Source organism: Thalassophryne amazonica, chromosome 19, assembly GCF_902500255.1.
Source record: "Thalassophryne amazonica chromosome 19, fThaAma1.1, whole genome shotgun sequence".
NCBI lineage: Eukaryota > Metazoa > Chordata > Actinopteri > Batrachoidiformes > Batrachoididae > Thalassophryne > Thalassophryne amazonica.
The window spans coordinates 23,087,738-23,105,430 of record NC_047121.1 but is presented as its reverse complement, the minus strand read 5'-3'; the positions used below and the strand labels follow the sequence as shown (position 1 = coordinate 23,105,430).

Here is a 17,693-nt window from a genome sequence, read left to right as displayed (position 1 = left end):
ATCTTTAACCTGTGTCTGTTCCTGCCAGTAGTACCGGATCTGACAGCTGGAAGCAGTGGCCACCTGGGGACTCAGGACTTGGCGGCTCCGGTGTGTTGCGGTCTCTGTTGGTGGTGGAACCTCGTGGGTCCCGGCTCTTCTCTGGATAGGCATCTCCTACCCTCGGGCCTGCCCACGCATATCTTTTGTGTAGATTGATTGACAGACTAAAAGCATATTTGGTTGTTGTGCACATTTGCAGAATAAATTGGTATTTATTCGGACTTCCTATTGGCCATTCATTTACACCCCCTGGCATGGGTCCATGTACTTCACTTTCCCAACAGGATAACTCGGCCACAAGCTGCACGTGTACAAAAAGGTTAACGACTGCAAAAAGTTCTGCTGCAAAAACGTGTGCGTACAGCACAGAACGGCTGAGTTGTTTACCTTTTTGTACACTTGCAGCTTGTGGCCAAGTTATCCTGTTGGGAAAGTGAAGTACCCGGACCCACGCCCCCCTGCCCGCATCATCGACGGAGAGCCTGCTTGGACGGTACACAGGCTCCTTGATGTTCACCGGAGGGGTCGGGGTTTCCAATATCTGGTGGACTGGGAGGGATACAGACCCAAAGAGCACTCCTGGTGAAGAGGAGCTTCATCCTGGATCTGGCCTCCTGGCCGATTTCTACCCAGTGACATCCCGACAAGCCTGGTCGAGGGGGGGGTCGTGTTGTGTGGGCCGCCCAAAGAGGAGGTACTGCTGGCCAACACCAGAGGGCACCTTGCCTGTCGTTGGGCTTCGGGCCACCAGAGGGCGCAGTCGCCGCAGGAGTCCACCAGGAGCCAGGAGCTGACAGCTGTCCAGTAATCATCATCATCATCATCACAACCCATAAAAGCCTGGAAGAGACACCACAACTCTGCTGAGTTATCAGCTTACCCATCAGGTAAACTACTCAGCCGTTCTGTGCCGTACGCACACGTTTTTTGCATCTGAGGTTTTTGCAGTCATAACCTTTTGTACACTTGCAGCTTGTAGCCGAGTTTGTGAAAATTGGAGAGTTGGCGTCTCCACTCCTCACTTCAGACTTTGATTAAGTGGATACATAAGGCACTGCACGCACTCTGTGTTCCTGTGTTTGGAGGTGGAGGTTTTTTCCCTCAGGAAGGAACTGTATTTTGCTGGCTGTTTGCTGGGTGTACACACACCCATCTTTAACCTGTGGTCTGTTCCTGCCAGAGGTACCGGATCTGACAGCTGGAAGCAGTGGCCAACTGGGCACTCAGGACTTGGCGGCTCCGGTGTGTTGCAGGTCTCCGTTGGTTGGTGGAACCTCATGGGTCCCGGCTCTTCTCTGGATAGGCGTCTCCTACCCTCGGGCCTGCCCCACGCGTCATCTTTTGTGTAGATTGATTGACAGACTAAAAGGCATATTTGGTTGTTGTGCACATTTGCAGAATAAATTGTTATTTATCGGACTTCCTATTGGCCATTCATTTACGCCCCCTGGCGTGGGTCCGTGTACTTCACTTTCCCAACATATACTGGACAGTGATCACACTGCACTCCAGCTGCCATTGGAGCATTTTCCACCTCAGCCACACCTCCACAATGTTGGATTGTGGGGTTTTTTTTTGGTGGGGGGAACACATGACACATGGGCATGCCATTTGTGTTGCTTGGGGGGGAACCTCACACTCATACTCCATTTCCTTAGTCTGGCAGGGGTAAAGACACTCATACACCATATGTGTTGCTCAGGGAAGGGGTGGGGGGCACAGTCGCATGCCATTTGTGTTACTTGGTGGGAAGGGGGGGAAAAGGCACACTCAGGGCACTTAGAAAATGTGGAGCCATTCACAGAGCCATCTCGAAAGTTGTCTGCCTGCTCTCTATTTTCGTGCTGGGAGTGCGAATGGCCCCACCTTTTCTAAGTACCCCGTGAGTGGTGTTGGATGTTCGTGGGTGGCAACTGAACTCCGAGGGTGGGTCGAATGTCCACTCAACCGGCTTTTTGCCATCAGTCGACCATTGGTGTGAAGGCTGCCTCAATCACACCATTCACCCAGGGTTTGACATGGCTGATGATTTTGAAAAGCCCCTCAGCCGCAGCATGATACTGTATGTCCGCTCTGCGTAGGACATGCTGTGTGAATGTTGTGAGCATGATCACATGGCAGTGCGACCTCATCTTGGCTGCCATTTGAATGGGTTTTCCGAACATAGATTTCATGTGCTGTGGCCAAATGGTTGTGGAGACTGCTATACGAGGCATTTGAGATGGCTCAGAAATTTCACAAGTGCCATTCGAATCCTCCTTCATGTGCCAATCGTGTTATTTGTGAAGGGACCCTTAGGGTTTTGAGTAGAAACACTTGGTAGGTCTTAATAATGATTAACTAAACACAGCCGGGATCTTTAAAAATATTTGATTTGTGTTATGAATGGGACACAAAAACACACAGGCATGCATGCACAAGCACACACAAAAAGGACAAACACATACTTCCTTGTAACAATAGCAATTGATTGTTATATGGCTGGGGGGGCCTGGCTGCCTTTTGTTTCTGTCCTTTGCTTCTCCTTCCAGGTGGTTTGCATTTGGAACTGAGTGGCTGTGTTGCTGAGTTTATCAGGACCTCACCCTGATCACCTGAGGCTGATCACCTGCGGCTCATCAGGACTCACAGCTGTGGTGCATCTGCATGGATTGGAACATGGTGGCATTTAAGACTGGAGTGCACGGTGTGTGTTTGCCAGAGACTCGACCTTGTGACCAGCCGGGTGAGATCGTCGTCTCGGGAGCCATCTCATCATCAATGGATGCAGAGAACGTCCAGGTTTGATGCACGGTCTATGAAAGAGGAGGGGTGGTGAGGTCTCACGCTCGTCAGCACACTTCCTGAGGTACGTTAGAGTTTGTGACTAACATTTATACAGTCAGTAAATGTGGTGTCCCTCACACCTTTATTATATTGAGCTGTATGTTAGTCATGTATCGACTTCCACTGCAGTGGAGTTTTGTGAACTGGATGTTCCATGCCTGCAGGTTGGGAAGTTGATTAGTAATCAAGCCAGGAAGTGTTTGCTGTTTGTACACCTTTAAGTGTTCTCTCTGTGTGTAGAGTGTGGACTCACATAATGGTCCTTCTTTCACAGACTCGGTTTGTTGCGGCCCACCTGGGGGGTGTCGGCGGGGTCCTTGAGTCCGAACAGCTTCTGGCTCCGGACCGTTAGCGCTGCTGGGAGCGCACCACGCCAGACCGCACTTTGTTTTTTATGTATCACTGTTATGTATTAAATTCAGTTAGCCTTTGTACCGTGCTCTGCTTATTTCATACTGGGTCTTTCAAATGCTGGTCGGTTCTCCGAGCTTGCGTCCAACACATAAACATTGATGTCAGAAGAACGAAAAATTAATCTTTCTACTTTGATAATCCAACTGCTGTGCCAATGTTTAACTCATTTCAACAATGTAGAAAGAGAAGATGTGACAACCTTTATCAGGTGTGCCCGCTGCCAACAATTAAACAATTATGAAGAGTGAGACCAAAATAATGTCTTATTTTAAATTAGCATTGAGATATCAAATTAAGAAACAATATGTAATATATGGAAGTACAACACACATTAAGTCATAGATGACTTCTGTACAAGGTTGTTGAAGTGTTTGCAAAACTGCAGATGTTTAACAGCTGGAGGTGTGTCAACAAGCTCTGCTGACCCAATAAACCTTAATGCTCAGTGTTAGAATCTTTTGGGAAATTCCCCTCCACGCAGTACTTTTTCTCTCTTGCACTCTGCTCCACAGTGTTACTGTTCTTAGAGTGCTGCAGGAGCTAAAGGTGCCACTGTGATTCTATGACAAACTTTGATCAACCTACTAGAGAAAAGTGTTATAGCCATGTAGCCAGATTTGGATTTTGTTTTTTTTTGTGGACTATTGCCTGCTGCTGTTTTTCCACTGAGGGGTCTTGAGTGTGTGAAGTCAGAATGGTTGAGAGCATGGATTTTGAGAAAGAAGAGAAACGCTATTGCATTCGTGGCAAGCACGTAATTATCATTTGCGTGCTTGTGGTGGCCTGCTCTTTGACAGTGGGTCTTGGGGTGGGACTCACACGTCCTGTTACTAAAACCCCCTCTCCAACATCAACACCCGAGCCTTCCCAGCCCCCACCAACTGACATGGGGCCCTGCAAACCTTCCAGTGATTCCCAGCGGTGACTGGAAGAATTTTCGTCTTCCTAACTACATCAACCCACTCCACTATAACTTGCACCTAGAGCCAGACCTTGACAACGACACCTACAAAGGGACTGTCGAGATCCACATGGAATCAGTCAACCTACCAGTTTTTCTGTGGCTGCACATCAGAGATACATTTGTTAGTGCCATGCCCAGGCTGAAGATGTTGAACAGTGGCACAGAGGTGATGGTCAATCGATGCTTCGAATATAAGCCCAATCAGTATGTGGTAGTGGAGCTTGCAAAGGAGCTTCCTGCAACCCTGCTAAATGAGGTGTACGTGTTGGGTCTTGACTTCCAAGGATTTCTCAATGGCTCTTTGGTGGGTTTCTACAGGGTCATCTACACTGAGGAGGGGGTTACCAAGTAAGTTATTTGTGGTACAAAAACAGTGCAGATATACATTAACAATATATGTGTAACAATTAACCAACACAAATCAAAAAAAGATTTTAAGGTAATTATATGACTACATGTCTACAAGAACAGCCACATTTACTTTGTGAAAAACAAAATCAAGATGTCCCATAGCTTTAGATGGCATAATCAATTTGAACATACATTCAGCTCCGGACCAGCTCAAAAGTGAAACATTATGTTGTGTTTACTTAAGCTATACTAACAACAGCTGACTTCTCCTACATGTGCAGATACAAGTTAAAGTGGACAGATGTTGCAGCACAATTGAAAAAAAACCTGAACATCCCTGGTTTTTTCGTGAAATACAAGTGCCCTCCAAAAGTATTAGGACACTTGGTTTAAACGTATTTTGATTTGTTTCTGCCTTTTCAAAAACAAAACATTCAAAGAATACAAAAAAAAAATAAATAAAATCCAACAGGTTCATCCTTAAATGCAAACTGAAAGCCAATCCCTACCTCTTGATATAAATCAATTAAAATATAAAAGCCAAGATGATGGTTTGCATAAGTAATGGAACGTTTGGTATAATATCTGTAAATAAACAGTTTTATTGCCAGTTTTCTTCAGACAAATCAGGGGATGGATATTTGAACATTTCCAAGTCACTGAATAGGTCTTGAACTTGATTTACATCAATTAAAGAGAAAAACAAACAGTGTGACACTCTATAGTAAATCTTTGTGGAATAGATAGTTCTCAAAACTAGGTGATTATGCACAAAGTCTAGGCATTTGACTACCAGACCCGGGCAGCAGAAGCTAGCACTGGGGGAGTGGGATGTCACCTCACTGGGAGAGAAAGTGCTGGAGCTTGTGTGGGAGGTTGAGCACTACAAGATAAATCTGGTGGACCTCAACTCCACACATAGCATCGGCTCCAGAACCAACTCTCCTTGATTGGGGTTGAACTTCATTCTTCTCTGGAGTTTCCCGGGTGTGAGGTGTTGATAAAATTCCAATGTAGCGGCACTCAGCAAGATTCCTTGCTGAGTGCCGCTACATTGGAATTTTACCCGGTAGACAAGAGTTGACTGTGACTGTTTGTACGTATGCACCAAACAGAAGTTCAGAATATTCCATCATCTTGGAGTCACTGACTGGAGTCCTGGATGGGGCACCAGTAAGGGACTACATTGCTCTGTGGGAGGACTACAATGCACACATGGGCAATGACAGAGACACCTGCAAAGACGTGACTGGAGAAACGGCCTGCCTGATCTACACCCAAGTGGTCATATGTTATTGGACTTGTTATTGGACTTGACATTCATTTTCAATCAAAGTGGGTGTTTTGAGGTTGGCAAGAAACAACCGTCACTCTGCCTTCAGCTAGGCGGGACCAAAATAGACTTGAAGTCTATTTTATTAAAATACTGAGCGATGTGATACAGCAACAGCCAATCAGAATGAACAGGCAGCGTGACATCATCTGGTTGCGAGCTTAAACAAAAATAATTCACCATTGCAAAAAATTCTCCAAACAGATAGGTTTCTGTATGAATTTAAAATGTTTCTCATATGCTTTGTAAAGGTCATCAAGAGATGAACACTTCTAATCTTAAAAAAAAAGGTGGTTTTGGAGCCAAATAACACCTCTGAAGTGATTTACAAGACATCTTTCAGAGATTGTAGTGTTTCACACCCCAGGAACAACCATCAAGCAACAAATCCAAGTGCGTGTCTCATCGTCGTTTATTGTTAATGTGCCTGTTGCATCAGGGTGTGTGTCAGGTGCAGAATCGACACACTGTCTGTCACAAGAAAGCCATTATGCTTTAGAACACACACGCCCCACACATCTGAGAGCACAGCACCTAGGCTTGTAGCTAGAGAGCCTCTCACTGCTGCTGTGAGCAGGCACTCCCAGCTTTCCATTCAGCCAACAGAACATAGTGTCTGTTTCTGTGCTGTGTGATCATTTATTTTAGTTATTTGTTATGTAATTGTGTAAGCACTTATTGTAGTAAATATGTAGTAATACCTGTCTTGGCTGTGTTCTCTGTGTTTTAATGTAACACGCTGTGTGCACTGAGCCACCATTACCAGCTGTCAGTGTGTGGCTGGCCGGTGATCAGCTGAGAGGCGCCTTCCCATGCTGTGTGTATTCAGGCCTGGCTGGCTAGTCTCCATGTGATCATTTCTGTACATACATGTCAGCCTTTCATGCTAGTGTGCTCTCCCCCACACGCCACATGTGTTGCCTGGGGGGGTCCACACGTATGCCACATGTGTTGCTGGGAGAGTGGGGGGCATAACACAAACATGTGTAATAAACACACACACACACACCACATGTGTTGAGGGGGAGCTGACACTCTGGCACACCACATGTGTGGCAATGCCATACTCGTGGGGCATTTAGACAATTTTTACAGCCAGCTCGAAAATGGTCGTCTGCTCTCTATTATCGTGCTGGCTGCGCGAATGGCCCCACATTTTCTAAGTGCTCCGCAAGTGGTATTAGATGTTCATGTGTGGCAGCTGGATTTTGGCCGACACCTGCCAAGAGATGGATCGAATGGGCTCTCGCAGGGCACTCTCTGTCTTTTGGCCACTGGTGTGCAAAACGGTTGTCGCAACAGGTGTACGAGGTGTTAGAGGTGGCTCAGATTTTTCACGTATGGCATATGATTCCTCCTTCGTGAGCCTTTCGGCCTCATTTGTGCTATGTGGAAAGGGGCCCTTAGAAATGTCTGGAGAGTCGTTCTTTGTTAAAAGTGGAAAATTAAGGAAATTTTGTTTATGTAAATATAAATCTATGGCCATATTCACTACAATAGTAAATGCCTTGCTTAGCACCTTGGCATGGGTGTGTCTGAATGGATGAAGATGAGGCATCACTGTAAAGTGTTTTGTCTATGAAAGCCATATACTCGCCGTCGAGATGGGGACCTGAATTTACCAAGGAGAGATTTTAGATAAAGTTTGTAGTTACACTATTAGGACATATGAATTCATGCATTTCTGAAATACCTTTAATAATCTGTCCATCTTTTAAGAAAGATTGCTGCAACTGATCATGAGCCAACAGATGCACGTAAGTCATTTCCCTGTTTTGATGAGCCAAACAAGAAAGCCACCTACAACATCTCAATCACTCATGATGCATCCTACGAAGCTCTCTCCAATATGCCAGCTGAGGTATGATAAATTTCTTGATATTTATTCATTGATTTCTATACCTGCTAGGGATGGGTATTGATAAGATTTTATTGACATTGATGCCATTACCGATTGAGCTTATCGATCTGATTCTTTATCGATTTCCTTAGCAATACCTCTTGTGAATTTTCTATGTACTAAAGTAGACTTTACAGGTTTTCTATGTCAACAGTAGTTTATTGAGTCTTAAAGTAAATAAATATGAAACTGTTCACTGGATCCTTGGTCTCTGGAGATAAATAAACTCTACATAAACTCTCAGCATTACAACTCTGTAACTGATGGAGTTGCAGAAGTCAGGTAGAAATGTGACATCACCCTCGATTTCTATTTAGTCCACGAGATGGCGGATGCAACCTGTGAGCTGTTGCCAGGCAGCCTCCACCTTGCTTAGCATTATTATGTGTCGTCAGGCAATAGATTAAATAGAAATAGATTATTTGATGACTTAAACTTGGGTTAAGGTGATCCGAAAATGCTGTTTTGTGCAGCATTCAAGTTTTTGTTCACATCAGGTTTTCCATCCTGAGATATTCTGTAAGACCAAATTCAAAGGATGGATTTTGTTTTTTTTGGGGGGGGGGGGGTTCTGAATTTGACATGACAGTCACTTTGACATTGTATATTCTACTAATAGAAGAATATACATGAATGAGATTAATTTCTCTGTGATATACTCCGTGTAAACAGTGTAGTGTTTTCAGATTTCTTTCAACTTGGTCTAGAAATTATTGAATAATCTTACTATCACCCTGGCTGGTGTGGCTGTTTCATATGCGAGCATGCAAAGCTCTTACTTTCATGGTTCACCCATGATTATTTCCCATCTTTAACTTAACTTCATAATGAAATTAATTAAGGATCAGACTAGTATCTCATGTCATGGCAGACATAATGTGTTTGACAAACTGATATTATTATTATTTTCTATCTGGACTGTGACAAACAAATTCATTCAAGTCTATTATATAAATACCCTGATCTTCTGTATTCATTTGGACAAATATTGGCTGTACAAATGTAGGACTGAGTTTGAATAAATGTAACAGCATAGTAATAGCACGGAAAATGCAGATTTATGGTGAAACTCTCTCTTGTAAACATTGATCATGTCTATTGATTTCTATTAATGTCTTCTAATTAAATGATAACCAAGATGGTAGCACTGTGGCAAGAGCCAACGAATAAGCAGATCGGCCCGGTCCTTGATCTAGTGAGTAAATAGAAAACGGTGGACATCATGCTCCTTAAAAATGGCATTATTATAACCTGAAAAGTTGTTGACCAAATAGGAAGCCATTGATCTTTTCAGTCAGGGCCACTAACTGGTGCAGTGCTTGTATTCAAAAACAGTATCTTGTTTCTATCCAAAAACAGTTTCCTTGCAGACAGAGTTTGATGTACAATATTTTTTTAAGGTTTAACTTATAGGTGGAAATAATTGTATGTAATTAAAACGATGTGAGAAGTTAAAAGTCTATTATAAAATATTTTTATTGCACATAGTAATTTTTACAAATGAAAAAAAAAATGACATAAGGTGTGTGAATTAAACAATTATGATGTCCTCAGTTTTTCAATAGTTGGGGAAGAAACATTGAATAGATTTTTCATCTTTTTGGAAACAGTGTTTGAAAAGCAAAAAGACAGAAATGTTCTTCCTATCTTTTGGATGGAACTTTGTGTCAGTTTGTGTAGACCTTTGCCCCTTTCCACTGCCAGTAGAATTGCACACCAGACCTTGTGCTCTCTCCTTGTGGGTGGCAAGCCCACATGGAGATGATACATGTTGCTATACCCCCCCACCCCGCCGTCCAATCACCCACCAACCCATAGGCCTGGCTTGAGGCTAGGCAACTCTCTCTTTACTGTTGTCCATGATAAAGGGTATTTCTGCACCACCCTTTGTCTATATCTTCACCTGGGACCACTTTGGCAAGAAAAGCCCACTAGGAGCTAATGCTCCAGACAACACAGCTGACATGATCATTGGAGTACACAAACTCCTCCATCATGATAAGATGTCAATCCAGGAAAGAAGCCCTGTTCATTAGTGGGGGTAAGATGGAGCATGACATCAACAGGCTATGACAACATGTCGTAGAGACATGGCGAAGAAAGAGCTGAGCCATAAGGCAAGACTCTCAATTTTCCATTCCATTTATGCTCCCACCCTCAACTCTGGTCATGAAGGTTGGGTAATGGGCAAAAGAACACGCTTGCAGATGCAAGTGGTGGAAATAAAGCTCCTCTGTGGGGCATGTGGGCTTACATTCAGGGACAGGGTGAAAACCTTGAATATCTAGAAAGGACTTAGAATAGAGTCACTGCTTCTTCACGTTGAGCGGAGCCAGCTGAAGTGGTCCAGGCATCTGATGAGGATGCCGCCTGGTTATCTCCTTAGGGAGGTTTTCCAGGCATGTCCAATTGGGAGGAGATGCCAAAGAACACCCAGGAACACACACACTGGAGGGATTGATTTTTTCCTAGCTGGCTAAGAAATGCCACGAGATCCCCCAGAAAGTGTTAGAGAACTTTGTTGAGGATAGGAACGTGTCGGAGAGCTGTTTGGTGTTCTTCCACTGCAACCCAGACCCAGATAATTGGCAGAAAATGAATGAATGAATGAATGTTTTGGACCTGATGACATGCGCTGCTCAGTGTAACATAATTCCTTTTCACCTACCTCTCCAGGGTCCCTCTGAACAACTGCCTGACAATAAAAGAAAGACCTCCTTCATGATGTCTGTCTCAATGAGTACTTATTTGGTTTGTTTTGCTGTACATCAGTTCAAGTCGGTTGAAAGAATGTCAGCACGAGGAATTCCGGTAGGTTTATATATCAGTCAGTACTGCCCCGGTTAACAAAATAAATAAATAAGTTATTTTGAAATTATGACTTTTTTTATTTGAAAATTACTTACAAATAACTAAATCAATTATCGTTCAAACATTTCATTGTGAGGCAAGTCTGTGTGTCTGACATATATCTGTATCCTCTTTTTAGTTGAGAATCTACGCTCAGCCAAGTCAGTTAAAAACTGCAGAGTACGCAGCAAACACAACCAAAGTCATCTTTGACTACTTTGAGGATTACTTCAACATGACATACTCCTTACCAAAACTAGGTAAATTTCCACTTTTCCATTTCATACTTATAATGACAGGTGACCTGTATTTGCTCATGAATAAGGAAAGAAAACATTTTTTCATATTATAATAATTAGAATACATATTAAGTTTAGTAATTTAGTATTTCAACATTTTTTTTTTTTAGTTTAATTTTGGGATAGTAGCCCACTTTGGAAAATCATTGCCATATTTTGGGTTGTTATCTTTACAAAGAGCTCTTACCCCAACTGGGGGGAGTTGTGTGTATGTGTGAGAGACACACACATACACCACTTCAGAAAATAATTCTTTAGTCACAATGTGAATGATAAGCCAAGTCTTAGTAACACTTGTAGTCAGTCACAGTCATCAAGCAATATAGAAATAAACCATAATAAATGATAAATTCCGTAGATATCTTTCACATATCTGTTTTGGTCCAGATAAGATAGCGATTCCTGACTTTGGTACTGGTGCTATGGAGAACTGGGGCCTTATCACATATCGAGAAACCAATTTACTGTATGATGAAACTCAGTCATCCTCTTACAACAAGCAACGAGTGGCCACTGTCATCGCCCACGAGCTGGTTCACCAGGTACCACACCACCATCTACACACCAGGCTTCTGCTCTACATTTTAGAAGAATTCAAGCTGGTACAGTCAAGTGCATTAGTATTTAGACAGTGACATTATTTTTCTTAACTGTGGGTCTGTAGACCACTGCAATATAGTGTAAATGAAACAATGAAGATCTTTGTTCTTTAGTTTAGACATTAAGCTTTACATCAAGGGATTCAATAAAAATTCCACAACCACAATGTAGGAAAAATGGCAATTTGGATACAAAATCCCACCATTTTTACAGATCTTAATTAATTTGGCAAAATAAATATTAGGATTATTGTTACCACAATCATTCCATTTACAGCCAGTTTTCTTTTGGCAATTCATGGGATGAATACATGAATATTCCCAATGCCCTGAATGTCATTAGTTTAATGTCCACCAATCATTAAGAAATACAAACAGTATGGTTGAGTATGGTAAATACTGTACATTAGTTACACATAGCACATTTTGTAGAGTAAAATTTACTCTGCTGGGATAACATTTGGTCCCAGTCCAAATAGAATTAAATATACTCTATCACAGTGGTAAAACAATCACAGTGTCAAATCAATTCTTATTGGAATACAAACACTTGATTTGACAAGACGGTAGAGCCAATTTCACTCAATAATAGAGTGAATTTTACTCTATTTAGACTGGTATGAAATGATATCCTGGCAGAGTATATTTTACTAGCAAAGTTTACTGAGCACAAGTGAGGAAGACAACAAGACACCCCTTAGAACACTGAAGGAGTTACAGGCAACTGTGTCTGTAATGGGAAAAACTGGGAACAGTGTAACTTTTGTCTGTTGCATCACCTTTCACAGTTTCATGATGGAGTGGAGCAGAGAAAGACTTGACAGCAAGAAAAACAAGTTGAATCCTGGCTTATGTCTGCTATGTGTCTCCAGGGAAATTGAAACTGGAATTTCTAAACCATGAAATTGTAACACTAGTAACACACAAACATTGCACAATGCACAATTTCTCTAGTCATAGCTGCAGATGTCTGTATTTCCTTTGGAGATGTCATGGGTTGTTTGGTGGCTTTCCTCACTACTCTCCTTGCACAGCCACTACATTTTGCAGAACTGCCACCAGTTAGAAGTGCATGTGCTACATGAAGTCAAAATAAGTCAGTGACTGGATATGTACTTCAATGAAGAGTCATTGGGGGGGGAGAAGCTATGCCAGAGGTCATTGGGTGAAACACATGGTTCACCCTGGACACACCATCACATATAAACAGAAAAATACATTGACACCGACGGTTAATTTACAGACATCATTTCACGCCTCACTCACAACCAGCCATACTTGTTTTGTACATGTCGGCAGCAGTAGCTCACAGCTGTGCGGAAGGAATCTTTGCAAACATTTGTCAAAGAGTATGGACATAGCACTTGTCAAGTACAAGTTGCAACCCTGACTTGCAAGAGGCATGGAGAATACTGTGTCATCAGCCCGTGCAAAACTCATGCCTGATGCATGTGATCACTGCATGTTCAGTGTGTCAGGAGTGCGTGTGACTTGTAAATTGCCACTTCAATAAGACGGGAGTCTTGGTCACCCCTGTGACATACTTCGTCACCAGCTGCCAATCATTCCTGGCTAGTATGTGGCGCAAGCCAGGAGTGCAGAGCCAGTATCGCTTTTTGACTCTCCTCTGCTTCTATATATACAGAAATATTTAACCCTAACCTTTAAGATTTATGTAATTTTATTACATGGCAAATTCCCATTTACTTTTTTAGATAATTATAACACAAACCTACCAAATAAACCTTACATGATGCATATTCATTACTGTAATAAATCCTATTTATTTGAAATGCATAATCCTCAGCTTTATGTATTTAGTATGAATAAAATATAATTACTCTAAATCAATAATAATGACAGTATTTACTTAAAATACATAAAGTATATTGTTTGAATTGCATAATAATTATGTTACCTATATAAGATAAGTGGCATAGGTTACATTATTAGTCATTATTATTGGTTTAGAGTAATTATATTTTATTAATACTAAATACATAAAGCTGAGGATTATGCATTTCAAATGAAAAGGAGAAACGCAGGGGGCCTAAGACGGACCACTGTGGAACCCCAAATTCCATGTCAAGTTAAGTAAATATATATATATATATATATATATATATATATATATATATATATATATATATATATATATGGACCACACTGGAGTAATATTTATAATATTATCCATGTGCATTTTATCTGTGACACACTGTATAGTGAAGCCAGTAATCTGGATGCATGGGATTCACAAATGCTAGTAAATGCTTATAAATTCTAAAACAACAGCCCTGTTCACCTGAAAACTCTTTTATTTCTGTGTAGTCTAACAGACATGTCATGGAAAATGTGCAAAGGGATTTTTTTTTTTTTCTCACTTGTGCAAATGGGCATTTTTGTGATTTGAAGGATTTTATTCATTCCAAAAGTACTTACAGCAGACATAAGACATCTCCTTGGAACTGATTAGTGATTTTATTTTACAAAAATGTTGTGTGATGAACCAGATTTCTGCCGTGCAGAGGGTGTTATGCTGCAAGGAACACGTTTTACTTTGTGAAATTTATTTAGAAATTATCTTTTTCATATATTACACTACTTTTGTTACCTGAAGACCTTGGTAAACCCATTTCTGACACCAAAACAGTTCGTACCCATGAATAAAAAAGTATAGTCTCCAAAGATTTTAAAAATTTTGAAAAACACTACATATTTTCAGGTTTAGTTTGAAATTATATCTTTTAGCCAGCATTCAAGTTGCATATATATAAGATTATATATATATAAGATATAATATATAAGATTTTGATGGATGGTCATTCATCAACTAAAGAATTTAGAACACTGAATGTTTTAAGTCCAACCTTTCCTTTGTTGCTTTTTATTATACCTGTTATCAGACTACATATATCCATCATATCAGTTTTGTCTCTGCCACCGCAGATAAGCAACCTTGAGGCAGTCAATAAAGTTTTATAAACTACTCATAAAAACATACAACAGTGTTCAGACAGTATTTGACATGCCCTTTAGTGTCCATAATGTTTAATTAAATCATGTGAAACCAAGCTGGACTGTGAAATGGGCTAGGGTCATTAAACATTTTATTATATAATTCCATCAGGACTGCAGAAAAATAAAAAAAGAAAAAAAACATAGACTATAATGCAAAATTGATACCTAATAATGTCTGCCTAATGGTTGTCCATTCGGCTGTTCCTGTTTTATGTTCGGGGTCACCACAGTGGATACAACCAGATCCGCATTGTTATTGGCACAGGTTTTTTTACGCTGGATGCCCTTCCTGATGCACCTCCAGTGTTACCTGGAGAAACACACACAGCCGCTGGTGTTCCAAAGAGGTCTCCCATCCAAGTACTAACCAGGTCCCGCACTGCTTAGCTTCTGAGATCTGACGGGATCAGGCTTACACAGAGCAGATGCCTAATAATTTTCATGATGTGGTATATTTCATTTTACTATTTCTAACCCCACCCTTTTCCTTAACCCTAACTCAAACCTAACCCTCTCCCTTCCCTAATCCTAACCATACCCTTCCCCTGCCCAGACCTCCCCACATGTCCCCTGCATTTCATGATACCACCACGAAATGAATATGTGCTCTGGACACGAAAAGCTCCATATTTTCGTGACGGTATGACAAACAAATGGATTAATTTACTTTACATGATGCCATCATGAAATGGGGTGAGATTGGGTTGCAACTCAACACTGGCGGCAGTGGGGTGGGTGTGTGGATTAAAACGTGCATCTTCACTCACTGTTGTTGAAGTGCATCATTATACAAATAATGAATGTTTATGAGTTCAATGGCATGAATATTTCATGAGGTGAAAGCTGGAACAAACCATTCAATGAGGCAAAGCCGAGTTGAATGGTTTGTTACAGTTTTCAATTAAATATTTGTTCCATTGAAAGAATGTAAAAACATTCATTATTTGTTTTATATAATGGTTAAAATAAATCCTTGTCATTTGATTTTTTTTATTCATTTATAAACAACAGAAAAGGGACTTACATTTTGGCATTCCACTGCTGCTAAAGTCCAAATTGTGATGTGTAGTCCAATGATGCAGTGCACTAACTTTGGACTTCCATAAAAAAAGAAAAAAAAAACTGTAGTTCCTCAGTCCAGCCAAAAATCACATCAGCTTTTCATCTGAACATTTCTTCATGCATCCAGATGGCTTACAGCAGAGTGGATTTTGTGTGTGTGTGTGTGTGTGTGTGTGTGTGTGTGTGTGTGTGTGTGTGTGTGTGTGTGTGTGTGTGTGTGTGTGTGTGTGTGTGTGTGTGTGTGTGTATGTTACAAGAATAAGCAGCATCAATTAGCTCAATGAAATCATGGTGTCATTGTCCCCCCGCACGCGTGCACACACACACGCAACCAGGTCGGCGCTTGTGTGCGAGTGTACTACCAAAAAAAGACTGTGTACATCCGCACTGCAGTGTGTTGTGTGTCCGTGCGCGCACGCACACATGTTGGCGTGCGCGCACGCACACATGTTGGCGTGTGCGTGCATGTGTGTGCACGAGCACATGTGGACGTATGCGTGCATGTGTGCGTGCGTGCACTAGCACGTGTGGGAAAGCATGTGTTCAAGCACGCATACATGTCAACCCCTTTGAGGGTCCACCTGTATAACCAAGTGAGAAAATCCATAAAATCAACACAAAATACTTATAACTTCCAAATCAAGCGAAAATCAGTTTTATTACAGTACACACAATCACATAGCAGTATCATATAACTGGGGTTTTGTCCACATATTAATAACTAACACCAGGGATCTCCATGGGCTCTTTTATGGTGGAAGTCCTCCACACTTAAATCCTCTTGCTCCTCAGTAAAATTGCTTGCTCTCAATAAAATCAGTGTCTACAAGTACACTGTAGGTATCTGGTACAAACTCAGTATATTTCCCATGAATACAGTGTCACACAGCTGTTCTATTTTTACAGAAACAATAACTCACAGAGTAACAGTTCACTGCTCCTAACCATCTTTGGCCCTACCATGTGAGACTGCTCTGCCCTATGATTGGATATTGGAAAACCATGTGACGGTGAACCAATTCCGATTGGACATTCACATTGCGCACGTCATAACACAGCTTATATGAGGTGTACAAAGATGGTGGATCGCTGGGCGAAAGTCCACGGAGTTAACTTTTCAGCAAAAAAAAAAAAAAAATTGTAAGTTTCTATTTCATATCATTAAAAAGTTATTTATAATTTAGTAAAATTTGTCCTCAGCCGTAGTATACGACGGCATTGGCCCCAGAGGGAAAAACAAGAGTAAAATAAATTTACAACAGAAAACCCTGAATATCCGTAAGACTTTATTTGTACGTCCGTATGACTCTGAAACTCGGAATCTTCTTCTTCTTTGTCTTTCGGCTGTTCCCGTAAGGGGTCGCCACAGCAGATCAATCGTTTCCATCTCACCCTGTCCTCTGTATCTTCCTCTGTCACACCAACCACCTGCATGTCCTCTCTCAGCACATCCATGAACCTCCTCTTTGGTCTCCCTCTTCTCCTCCTGCCTGGTGGCTCCATCCTCAGCATCCTTCTCCCTATATACCCTGGGTCCCTCCTCTGCACATGTCCAAACCATCTCAATTTCGCCTCTCTGACTTTGTCTCCAAACCGTCCCACCTGAGCTGTCCCTCTGATATGTTCATTCCTAATCTTGTCCATTCTTGTCACTCCCAAAGAGAATCTCAACATCTTCAGCTCTGCCACCTCCAGCTCTGCCTCCTGTCTTTTTGTTAGTGCCACTGTCTATAAACCATACAACATAGCTGGTCTCACTACTGTTTTGTAAACTTTCCCCTTCACTCTTGCTGATATTCTTCGGTCACAAATCACTCCTGCCACCTTTCTCCACCCACTCCACCCTGACTGCACTCTCTTCTTCACCTCTCTACCACACTCTCCAAAACTTTGAACAGTTGACCCCAAATATTTAAACACATCTACTTTCACCACTTCTACTCCTTGTAACTGCACTATTCCACTGGGCTCCCTCTCGTTCACACACATGTACTCAGTCTTGCTTCTACTGACTTTCATTCCCCTTCTCTCCAAA

At 41.7% G+C, this 17,693-nt stretch overlaps 1 protein-coding gene across 1 annotated transcript in view; it reads left to right on the top strand.

Moving 5' to 3' along the window:
• The first annotated feature begins 3,859 nt into the window (after window positions 1-3,859).
• The window catches only part of enpep (glutamyl aminopeptidase), a 128,436-nt gene continuing 114,602 nt past the window's right edge, over window positions 3,860-17,693 (top strand). Inside the window, 6 exon segments of the mRNA XM_034159631.1 lie at window positions 3,860-4,198; window positions 4,200-4,594; window positions 7,650-7,791; window positions 10,507-10,641; window positions 10,820-10,940; window positions 11,367-11,521. Of these exon segments, the coding sequence (XP_034015522.1) occupies window positions 3,977-4,198; window positions 4,200-4,594; window positions 7,650-7,791; window positions 10,507-10,641; window positions 10,820-10,940; window positions 11,367-11,521 (1,170 nt within the window). The 5' untranslated portion in view covers window positions 3,860-3,976.